General features: G+C 62.4%; 1 protein-coding gene across 3 annotated transcripts in view; it reads right to left on the bottom strand.

Annotated features, from left to right (window-relative positions):
• The window catches only part of KCNIP2 (potassium voltage-gated channel interacting protein 2), a 46,933-nt gene extending 26,455 nt beyond the window's left edge, over positions 1 to 20,478 (bottom strand). Inside the window, exon 1 of one of the 3 annotated variants that reach the window (XM_074591503.1) lies at positions 20,147 to 20,478. In XM_074591503.1, the coding sequence (XP_074447604.1) occupies positions 20,147 to 20,219 (73 nt within the window). In that variant the 5' untranslated portion in view covers positions 20,220 to 20,478. The remainder of the gene's footprint in view (positions 1 to 20,146) is intronic. The other 2 variants (XM_074591501.1, XM_074591502.1) reach the window with 2 other exon arrangements.
• Between the last annotated feature and the right edge of the window lie 509 nt (positions 20,479 to 20,987).

Raw genomic sequence — 20,987 nt, 5'->3', positions numbered from 1 at the left:
GTCAGTGTCCTGTATCCCTGTGGCAAAAGCACTCCGGCACTGCAAGCATCCTGCATCCCCGGGCAACAGCCCTCCGGCACCGCAAGCATCCTGCATCCTCGGGCATCAGCCCTCTGGCACTGTGTGTGTCCTGCATCCCTGGGCTTCTGCTCCCGCTCCCACTGGCTCCACGCAGGGGAGGAGACAAGGATCAGTACAAGGATGGGAGGAAGAGGAGTCAGACTCCCAGACCGCCCAGGCTGAGAGCTGCTTGCTCCAAAGCTCAGGCTGGCAGTGAGTTGCTAGCTTGCACAGTATGTCAGAGCCAGAGGAGAGTCTGGCGCGAGGCGGCAGTGGGATTTCCCTGCTCCCAGAGCCAGCCCAAGATGCTCTGTGCCGACTGGCGACCACATCCCTTCCCCAAGTCCCATTTTCCCAGCTGCAGTTCCCTCTCCACATCACATCCACACACCGTACCAGCAGGATCTCTCAGCTCTGCATCCATCCAGGCTCTATTATCTCATAAGCTTCATCTCTTATTAATGGGGGAGGAAGTGAAGAAAAAGAGACCTGATGGAAAATATAGCTTCTGCTCTCTTGGGGATGGGAAAGGGGGTGAGGGCATGATCCATCCAGGAACAGTCAGACTATCCAGTCCTTACCAATGCCTCAACAAGGAGCCCCAAGGGAAGGGGCAGGACACCCTCCAGGGGTTGGTATGGGGTCACCTCACCCCCTGCTCCCCAAAAGAAGGGCCGTCCCCTCCAAACCAAACCCTCCCTGTCTGTTATGCTGGCTATGCCCCTGCAAAGCCGGGGGGGGGCAGCCCCCCAACGCAGAGCCCCCACACCATGGCAGACAGTGCCCCAGTGTGGTGGGGACAGACGCCAAGGGATGCTGCACTGGTTGCTGCAAGGCTGAGCCAGGTTTGGGGAGACCCTACAGCAAGGTACAACACACAGCACAGCAGGGGCTTGCAACCCTACAATAATACACCCCCAAAGCCCCTGGCCAGGGAAGGGCTGCAAGGGACATCGGCCCTGTGGGCGAAAGGGGACAGCCTAGGCAAGCCGAGGCAGAGCTGGCAGCTCAGCGGACGCAGAGGCTCCTGCAGGGCCAGTCTGTGAATGCAACACCCCGACTGAACCTACTCCCCCCTGCAGACCACCTGCCCACAGACGAAAGCTCAGAAATTTGGGCTGTCAGTGGTGCCCAGTCCCCTCCTGCCACCTCCCGGGGACAGGTGAGAGGTTTAGGACTTTCATCCTTAGCCACAGTATCCAGCAGCCCTGCTCCTGGCTCAAACCCACAACACAAACACGCTGGGACAGTTTCTTGCACCGATCAGATGCCATGAGCCGTGTGACACAAGGCCAAACCCTGCAAATGCAGAGCTTGTCCCATGCTGGGGGAGAGACCTGGCTCCACAGCATCACAGTAGGGACCTGCCAGCGCAAACCAGCCCAAGGCAGCCACAGCATCCCAAAAACCCGGGGGATAGAGGAGAGGTGGCAGAACAGCCACAGGAGGGTGCCAGAGCCCGCAGGACCCGACATCTAACAAAGTTTGCAGATCCATCCCAAAACTGCCATCCAGCTCCTTGGGAGCCAGATCCCACCTGGCCAGGAAGGTTGTTCCACCCCAGCGTGTCCCAGACAGGTGGGAGATGCAAGTGCTGTCCTGTGCACCCTGGCTGTGATGGCCATGCAGGACAGGAGAGCTCATGTGCCCCATCACCATGAATAGACCACCCCACGCCGACCTGCAAGGACACGACAGGAGAGAAGAGCCCAGCATGGATGTCGCCCACCCCGATTCCAGGCTCGGCTGCCCACCAGCATGCCCGGGTGCTACAACCACCGGGACACCAGGTGGTGATTTCCAAAGGAGCATCACCTCCCTTGGCTCTCCTGAGAGACCCTTGTGCACTAACACTGAGACAAGCTCAGGGGGACCCCATGGGCTGAGCTAGGGGGCCATCCTCTCCCTCTGCACCCAGCAACCTGCAGCAGGTATTTTGTAAGGATGGTGCACTGCAGAGAGCCGTGAGCCGCCTTGCCCCCTTCCCGGGGCTCCCTCCGAGCACACGCTCCCCAGGCTGGCACCGGGGACGGTGTGTCTCGCTCCTGCAGAAGGGCGGCAATGCCACTCGGTCACTCACCGACCTCTACCCCAGCAAGACAAACAGGAATCCACCAGGAATCAGAAACAAGCCACAAAGCAGGGCTGTTGAGCCCACACAGTTTCTTGCTGACAATCTGTCACCTGGGTTGCAGCCACCAGGGGTACCACTGCAGGGTGTACCCCGCCAGCCTCCCGCCCTGCCTGTGCTTCTCCCAAACCTGCTCCCCCCGCAAGGAGGACAGTGGCTTCCCCCCAAACCCCTGCCCCAGCCCCAGGTGAACTCCCGTCCCCACAGTGCCTCACAGGGCAAAGAACGTTATCTCCCAAAAGGGTATTTTGAGCCAGCCTGTGTCCCCAGAGCATCTGCTGGGCCCCCGGTAGGGGACACAGCATTGCTAGGGACACAGCATTGCTAGAGCCACAACAATGGGAAGGAGAAAGACCATGGCTCCAGGCTCTGTCTCCAGCTTTGCTCCCCCCAGGTGCTCTGGCAGGGGGAGCAGCTGCCCACACCTCCCAGCGCCCAGCCTGCCCTGGGGACCAGCCCAGCTCCCCACTACAGGGTATAAACGGCAAATTCAGGGAGACCGGAGAGCAAAATTGTCCCCCCACTTCCCTGAACCCAATCCCTGCTGCCCGCCTGCAGGTTTTGGGGCTGCAGCGTGGACGGGTGGGAGCCCAGGGCAGACCCACGCAATGCCCGTGCGGTGCCACGGCCCGTGTGGTGCCACGGTGCCGGTGCCGTTGCCGCTGCCTGACGCTGAGAGGAGCCCCCACACAGCACAGCACAGCGGCAGGGCCACGGGGAGGTGAGCCGGGGACATGGTTCATTCAGACGGCTGTGGTGGCTGGTGGCACACACGGGAGACAGGAGGGGGCACGTGTGGCAGTGTCGGAGCATGCTGGCAAGAGTGGCCGCCTGGGCAAGGCCGTGCACAACAATGCATGGGAACCGGGAAGGCCATCCATGCACGGACACATGGCCATCACGCTCCACTGGCAGTCCCTTGCAGGCTGTAGGGACAGTGACAGCACCGCTGGGGAAGGGGGACGCGACACAGCTGTCCACACCAGAGCCACTGCGTCCTTCCCTGCCTCTCCCTCTCCTCCTGAGATGGCTTCTTGGCAGATACATCCTTCCTAAGCCACCGACATCTGGGCTGGTACCTGCCGTGGGAACGCTGGGGGCAGGGAGCAGCCGTGGGAATTCACGCTGGTTCCTGGCCATGAAATATTCATTAGCACAGCCGTGAAGAGAAGGGGAAAAATAAAAGATAAACAGAAGGCAGGGGGGGGAAGCAGACACAATGCTCGCAGGCGGCTCAGCATGGCATAGACAAGCCCACAGGGTGGCTGGATCAAGGTCTTCAGGGCCGGTGCTTGTATGTGGGTCCCCTCTGCCTGTGCAAAGCCCGTCCCACTGTCATGGGTGTCACAGGCACATGAACACCCCTGGAAAATACAACCAGGATACAGGCAGGCACACACTTGCGTGGATGGCCAGTGTGGGCAGGGACACCCTGGGACACAGACATCCCCAAGGGTCATAACACTGGGCTGGTGCTCGGGGGCATTCCTGCCTGTGCCAGCCCTGGATGGTGCCCAGGCTTCAAAGTGTTTCAGCCCAGACCACACACCCCAGGAAAAGGACCAGAGCAGGGCTCCAGCCCATGGCCACCCCAACCAGGGCATCTCTGGGGTCATCCTGGGGCTGGCACAGGGCAGACCCCTGAGATAGCATCTGCCAACACCTCCCTCGATGAGGCAGGGCAGTCAGGGTGGAAAGGAGGCACATTTCACTTAACGAGGAAGGGCAATCAGGGTGGGCAGAAGGCACATCTCCATTAACGAGGAATGGAAATCAGGGTGGGAAGGATGCAGGGCACCTGCAGCCCTGTGCCAAGCCTCAAGCCACCACTCCGGTCCACAGGGACTGTGCAGATGCTCTGTACTCTCTGTACCTAAATCCAGAAGTCACCTTTTGGCGGGGGATGGAGGACATGTGCATCCCAGCAATGCCAGACCCACAGCTGCTTGTGGGGGACGGGAAGGATCCTGGCTGGAGGGAGGGCTCAGCAAGACTCACCCCAGAGCCAGGGCATGCCGAGGGACGAGGAGGGGGACATCCCGAGAGCAGGGACTGCGGGAGCCACATGAGTCCCTGGTCCCAGACACATCATGTCGGGGCGGGCGGCTCCACAGGAGCCAAACACCGCTGCCATCCACAGAGGCAGGTTCAACACAGCCAGCCCTGCCTGTGGGTCCCGCTGTCGCTCCTGCCTCCTCCCATGCCTGGGGACCCGCAGCCTCCGGGACTCAGGGAAGTGCTGAAAATGTGATGCCAGAGAAAATAAATAAGGCAGCTAATGAGGTAATTTGCATAGCTATTAGCAGGCAGGATTTGCAGCGGCTCTGACATGGGATGTGCTGTCACAGTGAAGCGCAGCCCGGGGGCTCTGCTGGTGCTTGCAGAGGAAAACACACAGCACAACCCCGCGGCACGGGCCCACCTCAGGCGCCCACCACCCCACCGGGATGGGGAGCCAAGGGGGACAGGAGCAAACCGAGCAAGGAGGTGGGAGGAAGGCTCAGAGAGGGGCAGACAGCCTGGGAGGTGTGCTCTAACCGTCAGCCCACGCTGCCTTTGGCCACACACGCCGGGGCTTGGCCCTGCGATGTACAGAGCATGGGGCAGCACCCGGCTCCCACCTTGCCGAGGTGCAGAGAGCATCCATGAAAGGGTGAGCTTGCAATGGCCAAGGGAGAGCTGCCAGTAGCCCAGGCTGCCTCACAGGGCAACCCCACCATGGCACAGCCAACTGGCTCCGTGCACCTCCCCATCCAGAGCCGGCTACAGCTCCCTGCATGCCTTACTTCCCCTTGCGCCCTTGTTAACCTGGCCCAAAACACATCCCAGGACAAGCACAAAACCTTTCCTGTCTTACCCCGGCTGCCAGCGAACCCAGCTCACTCTGACTCCCTGCAGAAGGTGCAATTTTGGGGTGTAGGGCTGTGCACAAAGTCCAACAGCAGCCCCAGCTCTGCATTGTGGCTGCCCCATCCTTAGATGCTCGGGTCAGGAATCAGCACAACTTGCAGGGCAGGAAGACACTGGCCATCCCGGTACCTCCAGGGATGCAGGGGCAACACACCTGCAACCTGTGACACTGCTAGATCCCCAACCTGCTCTGCTGGCATAAATGCCCCGTAAATCGGCCACGTGATGGAGAGAGGTGGCGCGCAGGGCCACCTTCCCGCAGGGCTGCCAGGGCACGTCTGGCTTTGATCACAAACCTGTGGCGACAGCTCAGCTCGTTCCCAGCCGATGGATCGTGTTAAAAAATGCATGTGACGTGATCCGTCTGCTCGGGAAGGCGCTGCCAGGGAAAGAGCCCAGCCCAACGCTGTGCACCAGTCCCGCAGCGCCGACCTGCCAGCAGCCGGCATGCAGCGGATGGCGGGGCAGCAGCCTGGCTCTGGTGGCACCGGGCTGGGGACTGGGACATGCCCCAGCCAGTGGGCTGAGCCTGGCACGGGGCTCCAAAGCACCCCTGCAATGCAGGGAAAGGATGGGGGCACCCCCCCCACCTGACGGCAGAGACCCAACAGATGGGTGGTCAGACAGACAGACAGACAGACACAAGCTCCACCAGCAACTTCGGTGGTGGGTGTCAGGCAAAGGCCAGGGCCGGAGCCCCCCAGGGACCACCCCCATGCGTCCATCACCCCCATCACCCCCTGTGATGGCCCCCAGCCCTCCAGGTTACGTTGAGGCACTGTCTCCTCCCAGGCTGTATTTTTTAAGTCAGTTCTGCTAAATATTTCAGGGATTTACACAGAAAAGCTCTCTGTGCTCCGTGGCACGTCAGCCCCATCGGCATCACGCAGGCAGCCGCAGAAACCCCCCCACTCCCCCCCCCCCCACGATGGGGCATGAATAATTCATTGCCCCCACGCACAGGGTAGGGAGCAGTGGGGAGGAGGGGACAAAGGAGGAGGGACAGGCTCCATCACCTCCCACCCAGGCTGCTGGGGTGCATCCCAAGCCTCTCCATGCCCTGCAAAGGGAGGGCAAAGACCAGCACCAACATCTGCAGGGAAACTGAGGCACGGAGAAGGGAAAAGAGCCAGGAGCTGAGCCCAGCCCTGGTTATAGGACCAACATGTCGAGACAGCAGCCATAAGTAAGGACACCACAGCCTGCCTGTAGCATCTGGGGCCATTTCTGAGCTTGTTTGGTCTAGAAAACACAGCAGCTCTGGGGGTGTCCAGGATATATCGGGCAGCAGAGCAGCATGGCCCCAGGACCTCCAAAGAGGACGGCCTTCGCAAGTGGGGACATCACCGTCTGGGGGTGCACAGCTCACGCCAGGGCACAACACAGCACAGCATCACCTTATCCTGAACCAGAATCTTTTGGCCCCTCGGATGCCCACCCTGCTCCATGCCCAGGGCACTCCACAGGGATCAGCCAGGGTTTCCATCCCTAGCACAGCACCTCGCATCCCCAGGCCTGTCCCACCTCCCGCTCCAAGCCTCAACGGGGTCTCCTGAACTGCAAGGCTGGGAAAAACCTCAGCCTGGCCACAAGTGATGCCAGCCCTGCTCCCATAACTGCTCCGGGGGAGGGCACGGCCCTTGGCATCCCAGCACGCTGCTGCATTTCCAGCCTTGCCACACTCACCGCCCCGCGCCAAGCCACAGCGATGGTGACAAATGAACGATCCCCGTGCAATCACACACAGGTTGGGCTCCGATAAATGGGAGACGGCACTAGGCTAATTTCCTTGCAATCAGCGCTCCCTCGGCCGCCGACAGCTCCGGCTCGGCGGTGACGGGAGGAAACGCAGCGGGGACGGGCTGGGATGTGACCTCGGCTCCCAGGTGTGCCGGCAGCATGGGGCTGCCTGTGGGCCAGGCAGTGGGGCACCCTCCATCACCCAGCCAGATGCCGCTGGGCTGAGCGGCACGGGAAAGGCTATTAGCACCAGGGCTTATCCAGGCGCCCCGGCACGTGCCGGCTGCACAGCTGGGAGAGGGAGATAAGGCACCCAAGGGATCCCGGGGAGGAGAAACATACTTCAAATGGTAGGAATCTCCCCCGAAACAGACTTGGCGTGAAGGCACCGAGAGTATTTGCTGCTATTAATAACTCTGGCTCTGCAACAAGGCGCCTGCCCCCAGCTCCCCGGCTCGGACCCTCCCCGCCTGGGGAGACGCAGCGACAAGGCAGGGAGGGAAAGCAAAGCGGATCTGGAGATGGGGCTGTGTCCTGATCCACGGCCCCTCCTCTATCCCCATGCCAACAGCCCCCGACACTGGCCTGAAACCCCTGGATGAGTGACAACCTGGCTGGACACACACACAAGGTCAGCGCAGCCCCTCCGACAGCCCACCTGCGTCTTTCTCCAGCCTCAACCCAAGACGCTGCACAGCCCCACACCCGGGTTGATGGCCCCCCATGCCAGCACTGACCCTCTCCCCACTTTTATCCCAAGTGATGGCTCAGCCATCATGCAGGGCCACCCACTCGGCATCTCCAGGGCACTCGCTCAGCCCACTGCCAGCCCCGGGGAGCCCCCAGAGACTGCCTTTTTAAACTGACATTTTGGGGCCAGGAAAGCTATTTTTGGTTGTTTCAGAAGCAGTGTTTCCGTCGCAGTTTGTCTGCCTTCGCCCGAGGGAGGGATGCTCTCCCTGGGGGTGCCGTGGCAGGCAGCTTTGTGTGTTGGGCTGTGGCGCTCAGCACCAGCTCTGCACCGCTGGGTCATCCTCACGCCTCCCCACCGCCCACCCTCTGCCTGGAGCCAACGGGCCCAGGAGCAAGTAGGAAAAGATGTCCCTGAGTTCCCCACCTGGGCATGAGGGTCGGGAGCATCCCACCTGGCAGGAGGCACAGAGCAGAGCCTGGGGGCCATGCTCCCACCGGGGACCTCCCCAGCACCAGCAGGATGCCTTTTCCATACACCTTGGTGAGACACCCCCAAAAATGAGCACACAGAGCTGAACAGCCCCCCCCCACCCTCTCCCGAAGCCCCCAAGAACTCTTGATAGGAATAAACGTGCCTGGCAATTACGCGGGGGGAGAGTACAGCCTCCCAGCGCAAGACCTGCTGAGAGGCTCAGAAATAAATATGTTAATAATCAAATATCCATCCTGCGCCTGAGCTCACGGGAGGACTTTCAAGTCTAATTAGCAGCAGATTTGTACCATCGCCGCCTGGGCTCGAGGGACAATTCGCCGTGGTTCCCACGAAGCGAGAGGCTTGGCTATAATTAGCCAGCAGCTCCCAGTCTGGAAGGATTACCTCCAAATCCCCGTTCCCGCCCCCCCTCCCCCAGCTCCAGGCTGGGGAGCAGGCGGGACCCAGGTAAACCGAGATGAAAGATGCCCCCAGGCTTTGATCTGTGCAAAGCCGCTCCTGAGCTGCAAATCCCGGGCAGGCAGCAGGACAAGCAGCGCACCGGGGCAAGAGGCACCCTGAACCTGCAGGTCACCCCACGGTCCCCTGCCTGCATGAGCTCTTCTCCCCCCGGCATCCTGCCACGAACCCCCAGACTGCTCCCAAAACCTCCCCATCCCCAGACGGACCGTTTCCAAGCCAGGTCTCCAACACCCAGGGCTGCTCCAGGAGGCCAGTCCCCAAACGTGGGACATTTTCCAGTCTACCCCAGCCCCACGTGCTGTACGTCTCATCACCAACGCAAAGAGCTGTCCCCAACCTCCTCAAGACCAACACCAAACGTAGCTTGCGACGCCGCTCGCATCCCCAACTCGTTGTGCTCGGGGTCTCGGCACTGCGAGGGAGGGGGTCGCATCTGCAAAGAAACCTGGTTCCTCGCTGCAGGCAAACACAAGCCTCGGGGCTTGGCAACAGTTTGGGGACGTTCATCAGTCCCCGGCTGGGCTAGACTGCCCTGCCGCAGCTCCGGGCAGCGTTTTGTCTCGGGGAGATGGAAATCCCGTCAGATCAGACCTTTCCCCAATCCATCACAGCAGGACAGGCAGTGCTCTGGGGAGCGCTCCCACCGCCCCTGCCCATGCGTTTTCAAACAGGGCCACATCCTGCTCCCAAGGACGCCGCCACAGACACCGTTCCCGGTGCTACACCAACTTGCGGGGTGGCTGGGATGGGGAGAAAGGGGCACCCAGGGGAGCAGCACCTGGAGGTGCATCACTGCCATTGCCCAAACTGGGACCAGCCTCCTGGGGAAGGCACAAAGGTGGAGAGACAGCGGATGGATGAGGGAAGGGATGGAGAGAGAGCCAAGGGAGCCACGTCCACGCTGAGGACCAACAGCACAACCGAGGATGCTCTGCCAAGCAGGGAGCGCAACCCACGCGTCCAGCCCCATGGGGGCAGATATTCAGTTGGAGCTCACTGACCCAGCAGCAGCTGCCAGGGACACTCATTAGCACCAACTAATTGCGGGCAGAGGCGGCTGGCCTGGCTGTGGGCACTCTGCCCGCACACTCCTCCTGGCCTGGCAGCGGGCACAGCTCTGAGCCGAGGGCAGAATTACAGATGGGGCCATGGCAGATGCGTCCAGGACACATCCTCAGGGATGGCCTGGAAACGTCTGTGCCAGAGGTGTCGTGTCCATGAGTAACAAAACGAGCGCTTCACCCCTCTCAGGGGCATGCAGGTACCCCTCATTCAACCATGTCCCCCAGCCATGGCACAGCCCTCCCCGTCCAGCTCCTCTGCCAGCCCAAGGGACCTCCCCAGCACCACCAGGTTGTTCATGCCGGCAAACAAGGGGTTACCAGCCCCTCACTTCCCCACGGTTATTTAATTAAGCAGTGATAAAAGGAAAGAGGTATTATCCGGAGAGTGACAGCAGGTTGTAATTACAGCAGGGCGGGCTGAGAAAACAAACAGCGCCGAGGGAGGCGCGGGGTGGCATGGGGCTGGGGAGCCACCAGAGCCCCTCAGGACCCGCGTCCCTGTCCCAGAGCTGTGGCCCAGGGCAGAGGTGGGACCCTCAGGTCTGCGGGCAACAGAGGGGAAAAGGCTCCTTTACCCCGATGGATGTGGTCCCAAGAGCCTCCCGCTCCAGCTCCCACTGGGCTGGGGTGGCCCTGATCCCTGCCCCTTCCCAGGGATGCTGGGTCTGGACCAGCCCCAGGGAGCAGCAGGTTTTCAATGTGTTGCTTTGAAATATTAAAGAGCATCTCCTGCCTCCCCGCACTGCTCTGGGGCAGCCCTCTGCACCGTGGGGACTCGCTGCCCAGCTGGAGGAAGGGGACAAAGTCCCCGCTGGGATATGGCACCCCAGAGGGGCTCTGCCTGCCCCCCACAGAGCCAGGCACGATGCCCATCTGCTGGGTTCCTCCAGGCTTGGGTTTGAAACTTCTGCCCCATTTCCCATGCACAGCAAGGGGCAGGAGTGGGACACGGGGCACGGCCACGCCACGAGCAAGCAGCCCAGAGCCCTCTTCCTGCCCAGCAGGGGTGCTCATCCTGGGAACAGGGAGAGCTTCACCCCCGTGTCCCCCTGCAGCTGCTGGTGGGAGTCACTGGGAACCACTGCAGTCACAGCTGGGACACACTGGGGTGGCTCGGTCCCGAGGGGTGCACGGCCACCTCCTCCCTCCTGCCCATCGTGCGCCGTGGGATGCTGCTGTCCCCTGTGCAGCCCCCGGCCCCAGCCACATCCCTTCCCTTCGATAAATCCTCCTGCACTCAGCCCAGTCCTCTTAGGCTCCCCCTCTCCCATTGCAGCATCTTTAAATTAATGCCCGGCCGAGCGTGGGATAGAAGGAAATTAACCCTGGGCAGGGGGGCAGCCTCCGCCATGCCTTTTAACGACTAAAGCACTCTTCCCTGCCCTTCTCCCACCTTGCCGTGCGGCGGAACAGACATGATCTGCCACAACCACAGCGAGCATTGCCCCAGCAAGGGCTCCTCGCACCTGCGGTCCTGCGCTGGGGTGGGGTGGCTCCCAAGCCAGCCCCCTGCTTGGGAGACTGTGAGGTCCCCAGTAGGGAACCCCGGCCATGTGTCCCACGCACGGGTCTGTTGTTGCCAGTAGCCACAGCCGGCTGGGACCTCGCCGAGAGCAGTTGCAGAGCTGCCCTTCGGGGCCACAGAGCCCTGAGCCACGCAGGGTCCCCCACAGCCTGCACCCCCACCGGGGCACCTCGGGGTCCCTGTCTCTGAAGCAAGAAGCCAGGAGGGATTTGGCTGCTGGTGGGAAGCATTTGCAACCCCACGGCTTGGGGAGCTCAGAGGAGCTGGAGAAGCACGTGTCAGGGATGAGGCAGGGATGCAGGATGCCACAACACACACCCTGATCAATGCAGGGGATGCTTCTTGCCCGTGTCACCATGGAGCAGTCGGGACGAGCACCCTGTGGAGGAGCTGTGCGAGGGCGGGCAGACACCGAGGCCACGACAAACAGGTCCATCCCGCCCAGCCAGGGTCCAGGCAGGACTCAGCACTTTTGGGAGAACATCTCAGGGAGCTGACACCATTGCTGCCAGCACAGTGCGGCCATGGGAGCACAACCCCAGCAGGACCCGGGATGCTCCCAGCCAGCAATCCCACCGAGCTGCCCTCTCCCGGGGCAGCGGGGAGCCAGGGCCAGGCATCACCCGCCAGAGCAGCGCTCCCGCTGATGCTCTCCATTACGCAACAAATTATTCCACTCGCATTAATGACTTTGCGGCAAAGGGGGAAATGACATGAATGATTCCTGGTGCCTGGGAGTGACTCACTTTGCACGGCGGAGGGGAGGCGAGCGGGGAGGGCGGGAGCCAGGCGAAATTTGTTCGGGTCAGCATGAGCCAGAGCAGGGCCGGGGCTGGGCTCAGAAGATGGGACTTATGGAAAGAGAGTCGGGGGGGGGGGAAAAGAGGTCCTTAAGGACAGATCCCACCACCCAGGAGAGGGCTGAGATGTCCCCAGGGGACACCAGGATCAGCCATCACCACAGCATATTACAGCATCCCTGGCTACACTGCCCAAAACCCAGTGCCAGTGGCCGTCCCTCCCCGCTCCGGGGTCACACAAGGAGCTGAGACCCCATGCAGCTGCAACCAGAGCTGGGAGTGCTGTGCTCTACCGCCAGACCCCCCCCCCCCCAGCTCCAGCGTGCCCCCAGGAACACCGCAGGATGGACAGGGTGGGCAGCTGCCCACCACAGCCCTTGGGGCAGGAGTGGGGGGCAAAGGGGACCTGTCACACAGGCTGCAACCCAGAGACCAGCACCTGACCCTCTGCCTCACCTCCAGGTGGCTTTTCCAAATCACGCCATTAAAAATTAATCAGTATTTCCTCACGGAGTAAATCAAGAGCTGTCAAGGGCCGGCCAGCCCAGCCAGCCACCTCCTGGGGACACCAGAGACACGTGGAGACACACCGGGGACTTCAATAACCCACTGCCAAGTAGCCCCAGGGGGACCATCGCAGTGACGGAGGGCTGGGTGGATTACTGCCTTTAAACCCATTCAGGGGCTTTCTGTAAGCAATGCAATTTTAAAAAACTCAATCTAGGAAGAAGCGATTAACCAAGCGGGCCAGGAGCAGTGGCTCGCCTGTCTAATCTCGTTAGCGAGCAGGCCGGCTCTCATTTCACCCCACCGCGGCTGGATGGGCCGCAGTAACGGGGTGAGAGCAGCGAGCCAGCTCTTCCCTGGCTCCGGCTGGGTCTGAGGTGACCCAAGGATGCATGAGTTTGCTGGTGCATCCCTGCATCCCACCAGGCTGCACCTTCTCCAGCCCAGACCAAGGGAGACATCCTAGAAACCCTCTTGCCTGTCACTCAGATCCTGGTCAGACTGTCAACAATGCTCCATCCCTAAAAAGTGCTTTTTTGGTGCCCAATGCATAGCTTTGGTGATGGGAAGAGGGCAGGTGGGGCAGCCAGTGCATCCCAGCCCTGCTGCTGGGGTCAGTGCCTGGAGCCAGGAGTAGCATCCCACTTTCTGCCCCATGGAGGCTCAGTGACGGGGTCCTGCCAGTCTCTCATGGTAGCATCTTGCCAAGAAACCTCCCTCCGCTTCAGGCTGTCGAGCCCCTTCCCAGCAGGAACATCACTGCCACAGGAGGTGGCTCACAGGGACAGCAGGACAGCCCAGAGGGGTCCTGTCCTGCCTGGTCAGTCCCTCCGTCTCTGCACGGCAGACCTGGGGCAGTGGATTCGTGCCACCAGCCCGCCTGCAGAGTTAGTCACTCCATCACTGTCTCTGACCTGCTCCCGGGAGAGGGACCACAGGCGAAGCTATACATCTCCACTGCCAGCCTGGCACAGACCCTCAGGGCTCTGATGCTCTCAGCATCCCCTGCCTGTCCCCGGGCACCGCTGCTGCTGCAGTGCTCTCCTTGTCGGACCTCTCCGTGGGTCAGCCAGACCCCACCAGGTCCCTGACATCCCCAGCTGGTGTGCGCAGGAGCGGCATGGATGGGACACCAATCCTCTTGCGGCAACCCGGAGCCCCCAGCAGCGATGCTAACACCATTCCAGGGTGTCCAGCTGGCAAGGCTGCCAGCTGTCTGAACAGGAGCGATCTCAACCCGACAGGTTCAAAAGCTGGGTGTCTCCTGCCAAAACGGGACTGGAGTCACCAAGAGCCAGACGGAGCTGAGGCCTGGGGCTGCTGTCAGCCACAGGCAGGGGAGGCATGATGCCACGAGTGTGGGCACACACGTGTGTGTATACGAGACCCCGGCCCACGAGAGTCCATAGGTGACTCACCCTGTTGGAACCAGAGAGGAAACGTTTGAGAAGTCCCAGATTCAGAGGTAACAAAGGTGAGAGTCCCTCTCTCCCCCATCTCCAGCAGCTCCTGTCGAACACAGCAGCCATCCTGACCCTAGCTCTGCTCCCGCAGGGCTCCGTTTCCAAACAAGATAATCACTCACGCTGCTCCCCAGGGGGCTGCGCCCACCCATTTTCATTTGAAGCAGAAAGCAAATTTACTTAAAAACCAAAGCAGACAGGGCCACAGCAGCTTGGGGACCGGAGGACCCAGACAAGAGCCTCCTGCCCCGCACAGCCCTGCTGACACATCCCCTTTGCAAAGCTGCTTGGTAGGGTATCGCTGAGAGGGGGGACACTCCATCCCTGCATCCCAACCCCAGCCCGGTCCCATGAATCGTCCTGCCCCTCACCCCCATGGCATGGCACCCACCCAGCCCCAGTTGCCGGCAGAGCACCCTGCCACGGGCCATGGGTTGAACAGGACCCCCACACCTACTCACAGCCCCCCCAGTGGAAAAGGGCTCCTCCTCCCCTTTCCTCCCAGCGAAGCCGCTTGCACCAGCCCCAGCAGTTCATTTGCTCAGCAATAACCACCCCACCCCCCGCAGGGCTCCACACACCCTTAGCAGACGATTTTGTTCCCCCGTCCCAAGCCAGAGCCCCTCACCGTGGTGTCAGGGAGGCAGCCTGCCTGGCTCAGCCCCCCCCAGGCAGGGCATGACAGGGAGATTCATTTCACTGGAGGCTCATTCATCTGCAGCACGATTAAAGCCCAGGGCTGGGATCCATCCCGGTGGCAGGAGAGCGATTTGCCAGCAGATGGATTTATCATCTCCCAAGCACAGCAATTTGGCTTAAACAAAACCAAACCACTTCTCCTAATGAAAACACCGCTAATGAACAGAGCCAGTGACGGGGGAGGGGGGGGCAACTCCACTAATGGGGTCTCTCCTGTCCTTCGGGGCTGGCGCGACCCTCTGATGCCCCAGCTGCACAGCAAGGGCATGAGGCTCAGCTCCAGCCGGGACGTATGGACCCGTTACAGCCTGGGGGAAACCAGAGCCTGTTCCAGGGACCAGCTCCGCTCACCCCCCCAGACCTGCTGTCCCAGCTCCCAAGACTTTGGGGCCAACTGGTCCCAGCACAGCACACAGCAGAAAAGCAGCACCACTGAGTCCAGACACCTTCTTCGGCTGCAGCGCAGCCAGCCACAGGGAAAAACTCCTCTCCATGCCTGGACACAGAGATGGCAAAAGAGCAAACCCTCCCCTGCCCGCGCATGGCCAGCCCTGTGCAGCAGGAGCTCTACACCTTGGCCGAAGTTGCGGCAGCCCATGAATTATGCATCAGCATCTGCAGAAATCAGCCCTTTCACCGCCCCGACCAAACCCACGAACTTCCTGACAATTAATCCTGCGCCACCAATTCCCCACGAGCTCCAACCGGCCTCTGCCTGCGGGGATGCAGCCGCGGCTGCCAAAACCTCAGCTCTGGCCTCTCCACCTGCAAAATCCAACCTGCCTGCGGGCAGCAGTAACCAGTAGCATCATCCCCATGTCCCCTGCCCCGCATGCGGCTCTGCCCTGGTGTGAGATCAGAGCAGCATCCCACCTCCCCACTGGCAGGATCTCAGCCTCCGGTTGGTCAGGAGAGGCCACAACACCCCAGGAGAGGGGATTCATCGGCATCAAAGGGCTGCAGACAAGCCAGGACAGCAAAGAGGGAAGAGGCAGAGGGGTACAGATGCCGGGGAGAGGGAGAGAGCAGAGACAAGGCAGAGTCAGGCAAGGCTCCCATCACCCCGGGAAGGTGCAGCATCCATCGAGGGCAGGGCGCTTTGGCACAGAGGGGAACCCCCAGCACCCCCCCAGCACAGCGCACAAGTGGGAGCCCTTTCCCCACCATACTCCACCCTGACTGGGAGCCTCCTGGGGAGCTCGAGGACCTGGCTGGAGGGTCAGCCCAGCTTCCAGCCCAGCCTCACCGCCGGGCAGTGGGAGCAGAAGCGGCAAGCAGAGTGGGGGGGACATGTGGGGCAGCAGCGGCAGCGTGGAGGAGGCAGGTTAGTGGGGGAGCAGGGGGACGGGCAGCACACTTGGTTCCCATGGGCTAGACCCCCCAGGGAAAGGACATCAGTGTGTGTCACCCCTGCTGGGGACCGCTTCTAGGAGGAGGGGACAACCCACGCGTGCTGCTGGCCACAGGGATGCAGGGCCGTGCACCCAGGGATGCTCCTGTGCTGCTCGAGGAAGCAACTGGGCAAGAGAAGGAGCTTTTTTCTGGGCATGGGTGAGGCGCTGCCATGGTCTCGGGCACGGTCCCCATCTCAGTTCCCCTCCCCGGGATCCACCCCCGCAGGCAGCCACAGCCACAGCACACAACCTGCCACACACGCTCGCAGCCGGGCACCTGTCTGGCCCCTGCCTGCCTCCTGCCCTCGCTCCCACCACATGGGCCCCATCGCTCCATCCTCCAGCTGCAAATCCCGGCGCTTCTCCCTACACACACTGTTATTTGGGACCAGCTAGCGCTAACCCCCGCTCCTCACCCTGGGAAATAAATTATCCCCTTTGCAGGTGGAAGTCCTACGCTACGGCAAGCTGGCAGCGATTTTCCTCCCGCCTGGCTGATCACGGGCTGCGAGCAGCCACAACGGAGCCGCCGAGTTTGCCGGCAGCAGAACAAGCCCCTGGCGCAGCCCTAGATCTGCCCATCACCTGGTACCCGCCTGCGGCAGACGCATCACTGGGGCACGGCTCTTCAGCTTTACCCCACGTCAGGGATCGGAGCCCGGCTCCCGCTGTCCTCCTGCCAACCCCACTGACCTGTTGTCCCCTCAGCGTGTTTGCGGGGGACCGCTCGGCCCCATCTTTCCTTTCTTACTGCCACCAGGGGTAAGATACACCCTTTGATTGATACACCCTCCCTCCAGGTAGGGAGGAGAGCTCAGCCAGATGCTGCGTGGCTGCTACACCGGTACCTACGGTTTTCATCTCTCTGGGTGGGCTGCTCAAAGTGCTACGAGTTAGGGAGTCCCCATCCGGCAGCCGTGCCTCGGGAGGCAGGAGGATCCCAAAGCTCCGCGCATGGTCTCTATAGCAATTGCTCGCCCTCTGCAAACGCTGCGGCTGCCTTTGGGGTGGAGCAAAGCAGTTGCTCAAGACCCCACAACATGACAATGGCGGGGAGAAAGCAGGGGTGAAAAGTGAGCCTCCTAACCCCTTTTGGGGGACCAACAGCCCCGAAGGTGAATCCTTCACGCTTCCAAAATGCAACCAGGGGGTTTGACCCACCCCAACCAGCCCGGGTGTTGCACCTGTGCCTGGCACATGCTATCGCACTCGCAGGACACAGCACGGCTGGGACAGGTTTGTCCCACGGGGTACGATGGGGCCCTGGGCCACCCACCCCGGCTCCCCAGCTGGGACTGGGGCAGCCCCGCTGCCCGCACACCCCTGCGGAGCGGCGGGCGGGAGGGAAAGCCGCCTCCAAGCCCCCCTCGCCTCTCCCGCTGCCGGGATGTGGGGCCGGGGACGTGGTACCTGCGCTCCTCAGGGCAAAGCGACACCGGGGTCCCGTTTCTCCTGCAGTGAGGGCCATGTCCAGAGCAGTCCCGAGACACTGGCTTGGGGCTCTGCTTGCACACTAATCACCTGTGTCATTAGAGGGCTGGAGGAATAATGTGATTTATGGATGGCTTTTATTTCTCGCTAGCGTCATCTAAATACCCCAGAAATGGACCAGTTTAATTTCCTAGTGGCGTAACCTAAACATTTCTCTCCTTAACACCCAGGTGGGCACCCAGGCTCAGCAGCTGGGCACGGCCGCTGTCTGCTGTCACCCCACACCGCCGCAGCGGGCCCCGGCGCAGGCAGGGTTCCCCGGCACAGGGAGCCAGTGCCTGCTCTTCCCGCCGCTCACACGCAGGCAGCCTTCATTCACTCGGGCACTCTCGCCTCTCACACACACGTCCACGTGCCGCACGCCCACGCAGCCCATGGATGCTCTGGCCGGGGACCAGGGTGGCCGGGGCACCGCTGGAGATGCCACGGGGAGGAGGAGGAAGGGGGCTGTCACCTCACCCCATTTTCTTGAAATTTAAAAATCAGTGTGCTACTGGGGAAGGTGTGTGTTGGGGGGGGGGGCGGGTTCTATCCTGTGCATGGCTTGGGGTCCCTTCTCCTTCATTTGGAAGGGAGTATTGCTAACCCTTCTCTGGGCATGGATGGATGGGGGGTCTCTTTGCCCCCACTCCTGTTTTTGGGGAGTGATGGGGAGGCAGCAGAAGTGGCCGCTATCCCCCTGCACACCGGCAATCGCTGGAGCTGCCATGGGACTGTTGCATCACCTGACATCAAATCATCTCTCGGATAACAGCTCTTGCGTGGCAGATGTCCCCCAGACCCTGATAGACCCTTGACAGATGGGGGTCTCCAAGGCTGCAGAAACACCCCAAACTGCCCATGCTTGTCCCCAAGCAGGGCTGAGCTACCAAACAGCAAGGACCCTCCCATCCGCAGGGAGAGGCTAAACCCATGCTGGAACTGCCAGCTCCACTCCGGGGCTTCACTACGGCCCCACGGGGGTCCCAGCCCCTCGCCGAGGGGAACTGGGAGAGCCTAGGCCAGGGGCTTGAGCCGTTAAACCCTCCCCAGACCTAAGTCTGCATGCCCTCTCCTCCTGACTGCATCACTTCCACACTCTTTCTAGGAGAAAAACAACTTTCCCTTCCCAGGGAGGGATGGCTTTGGCGCATTCAGCCAATGTGGGGGAAATCGGTGCCACTGGGACCAGCTCCCTCCCCGGGCACCTGGCGTTACCACAGGCTCTGCCCTGGCAGGTCAGCGACCTGATAGAGACGGCAAATGAGTGACGTGCCCTCCCGGAGCCTCCGTTTCCCACGCTGGGAAATGGGGCAGATATTTCCAGCCTCATTCCCCAGAGGTTTCCCAGCAGCCCCATCTCCGCGGGCAGGGGCTGGCACAGTGGCACGGCTCCCTTCTGCCCGGGTTCCTCATGCACGGCTGGCTCGGGGGTAAGCCCAGGCGTAAAAGGTCTCAGCCTCAGAGAGACTGGAATTTATTTTTAACCTCGGTTTGATTTAAATCCATATGGACATTTTAAAGTTACCGGAGAAACCAAAAGTTGTGTGTGGGTTCCAAGTTCCTACACAGCTCAAAAATATCTTCCCTGCAGCACGTTTGGGCAGGCAGCAAGCAGCGTGTCCCACGTGTGGGGCTGCTGAGGAGGGCAGAGCAGGGGTCCTGCCCTGCTACCAACACCTCCTTGAAATTCCAGAGCAAATCCACTCCAGTCCGTGGCAGGAAAAGCATCACCAGGGCTCGGGGGAGCTGCCTGTGCACACAGCCCAGTGCCTGCGGCACCAGGGCACCCAACCCCACTGGCTACGGACAGGTTGGGCTCCGTGGTGGGTCCCAGGAGGCAGGCGGGAACTGCTGCCCCATTTCACAGCTCCTGTGACAGAGGCCCTGAAAGGGGACAGGTTTTGGCCTGATCCGTGGAAAGCACGTGACGAAAGAGGGCTGTCACCTGCCCTTGCCCAGCTGCTTTGCTACCAGACAGTGGGGGATGAGGGGCAATGCATGGATGGATGTGGTGGGATGTGGCAAAGCCAGGCAATTCCCTGCTGGGGCAATGGATGGAGAGGGATGCAACAGGGTCACAGCTGGGTCATATTTGACCTCCCTGTCCCACGGCCATCCCATCCCAGGGGCAGAGCATCTCTGGAGATGCTCTGGGGGACACCAGGTGACAGGTGAAGAAGACACCAGGCTCCGTGGTGCTGCTGGGGTTTGCGGAGCAGGGTGAGCCTCCCTGTTCCCAGGGGAACCTGCTGCCGGGGTGCTGCCGTGCCACCCCAGGCTGCAGCGGGGGGTCCAAAGCATGGCGGAGAGACCCCAGCGCCAAACGCCGGTGTCCCGAGGGGCGGCGGTGAGGGAGGGTGAGCTTGGGGGCGGCCAAAAGCGATTCAAGCATCCCGCCCCCCCGGCGGGGGCTTTTTCCCTGCAAACCTGCCTCGGGGCAACCTCCGCCCGGCTGGGACCGACCCTAATTCCGCCCCCGCCCCCCCCCGGAGCATCCCTCCCCCCCGCGGGCCCGGGACTGTCCCCCTGCTCCAGCGCCAGGGTCGCGGCCGCCCCCCCGCTCCCCGGGCAAGGCGTGCGGCGAAGCGGGGCGGGCAGAGGGGTGGCCAGGGCTCAGCCGGGTCTGGAAGCGGGCGGGCCGGGGTGCCCGGGGCCGGGTCGGGGTTCCCGGGGCCGCGCCCGCGCCGTGGTCCCGAGCGGCTGCTGCACCTTCCCCGGCGGGCGGCACTCACCCGTCAGCTGGTCGTAGGAGCCGTCCAGGTCGCGGGAGTCGGACAGGCTCTCCTTCCTGCCCTTGCTCCGCATCTTCCCGCCCCGTCCAGCGGCGGGGGGGAACCGCGACGGGGCGAACGGGCTCCGCCGCCGGGCAGGGGGGGCCCGCGCCCGCCGCCTCCCCCCGCCCCGCCGCCCGCGGAACTCACCGCGGCAGCAGGAAGGGGCCGGCGGTGCCGGGGAGCTCGGCTCGGTACGGCTCGGTACGGCAGGCAGGAGCGCGCAGCCGCCCCGTTCCCCGCCGCCGCCGCCGCCGCCGCCGCCGGGGCTGGGCACGGCCGCCCCCTCCCTCCCGTCCTTCCCCGCCTCCTCCCGGGAGCCGCCGGCCCGGCCCCGCCGCCCTGCGCCGCGGGGAAACTGAGGCACGGCCGGGGGCGGGTTGTCTCCGGCGCCGTGGCGGGGTGGGGGCTCCGGGGGGAAGAGGCAGGGAGGGAGCTGCTCCGGGCTGCACCGAGGTGGGGGCTCCGGCGGTTTGGGAGAGCCCCGGGGGTCAGTGACCGGGAGAAGGGGATGGAGATGGAGAAGTCACGAAGCAGCAGGCGGAGCGCAGACCCCCCCAGCCCGCTGCAGGGGAGCGAGGGCCCCCCACACCCTCTGTGTGGGTGGCCACGTCGTGCTGTGCCTTGGGACCCCCCGGGAGTTACAGGGGAAGGGGGACCCCAGCTCTGCCCAGTCCAGGGCGGCTGCTGCACCCCCTTTTGCGGGAGAAGCTGGGTGGGAACTCGGTCAGGGGCAGAAGGGATGTGCAGTGGTCAGGAGACACAGCAGAGGTGTGAGGAAGGTGGCCCAAGTCCGCCTGCT

Source organism: Larus michahellis, chromosome 6 (assembly GCF_964199755.1).
Source record: "Larus michahellis chromosome 6, bLarMic1.1, whole genome shotgun sequence".
NCBI classification, from domain to species: domain Eukaryota; kingdom Metazoa; phylum Chordata; class Aves; order Charadriiformes; family Laridae; genus Larus; species Larus michahellis.
The sequence above is the reverse complement of the archived record's forward strand: the minus strand, read 5'-3'. Positions and strand labels throughout refer to the sequence as shown.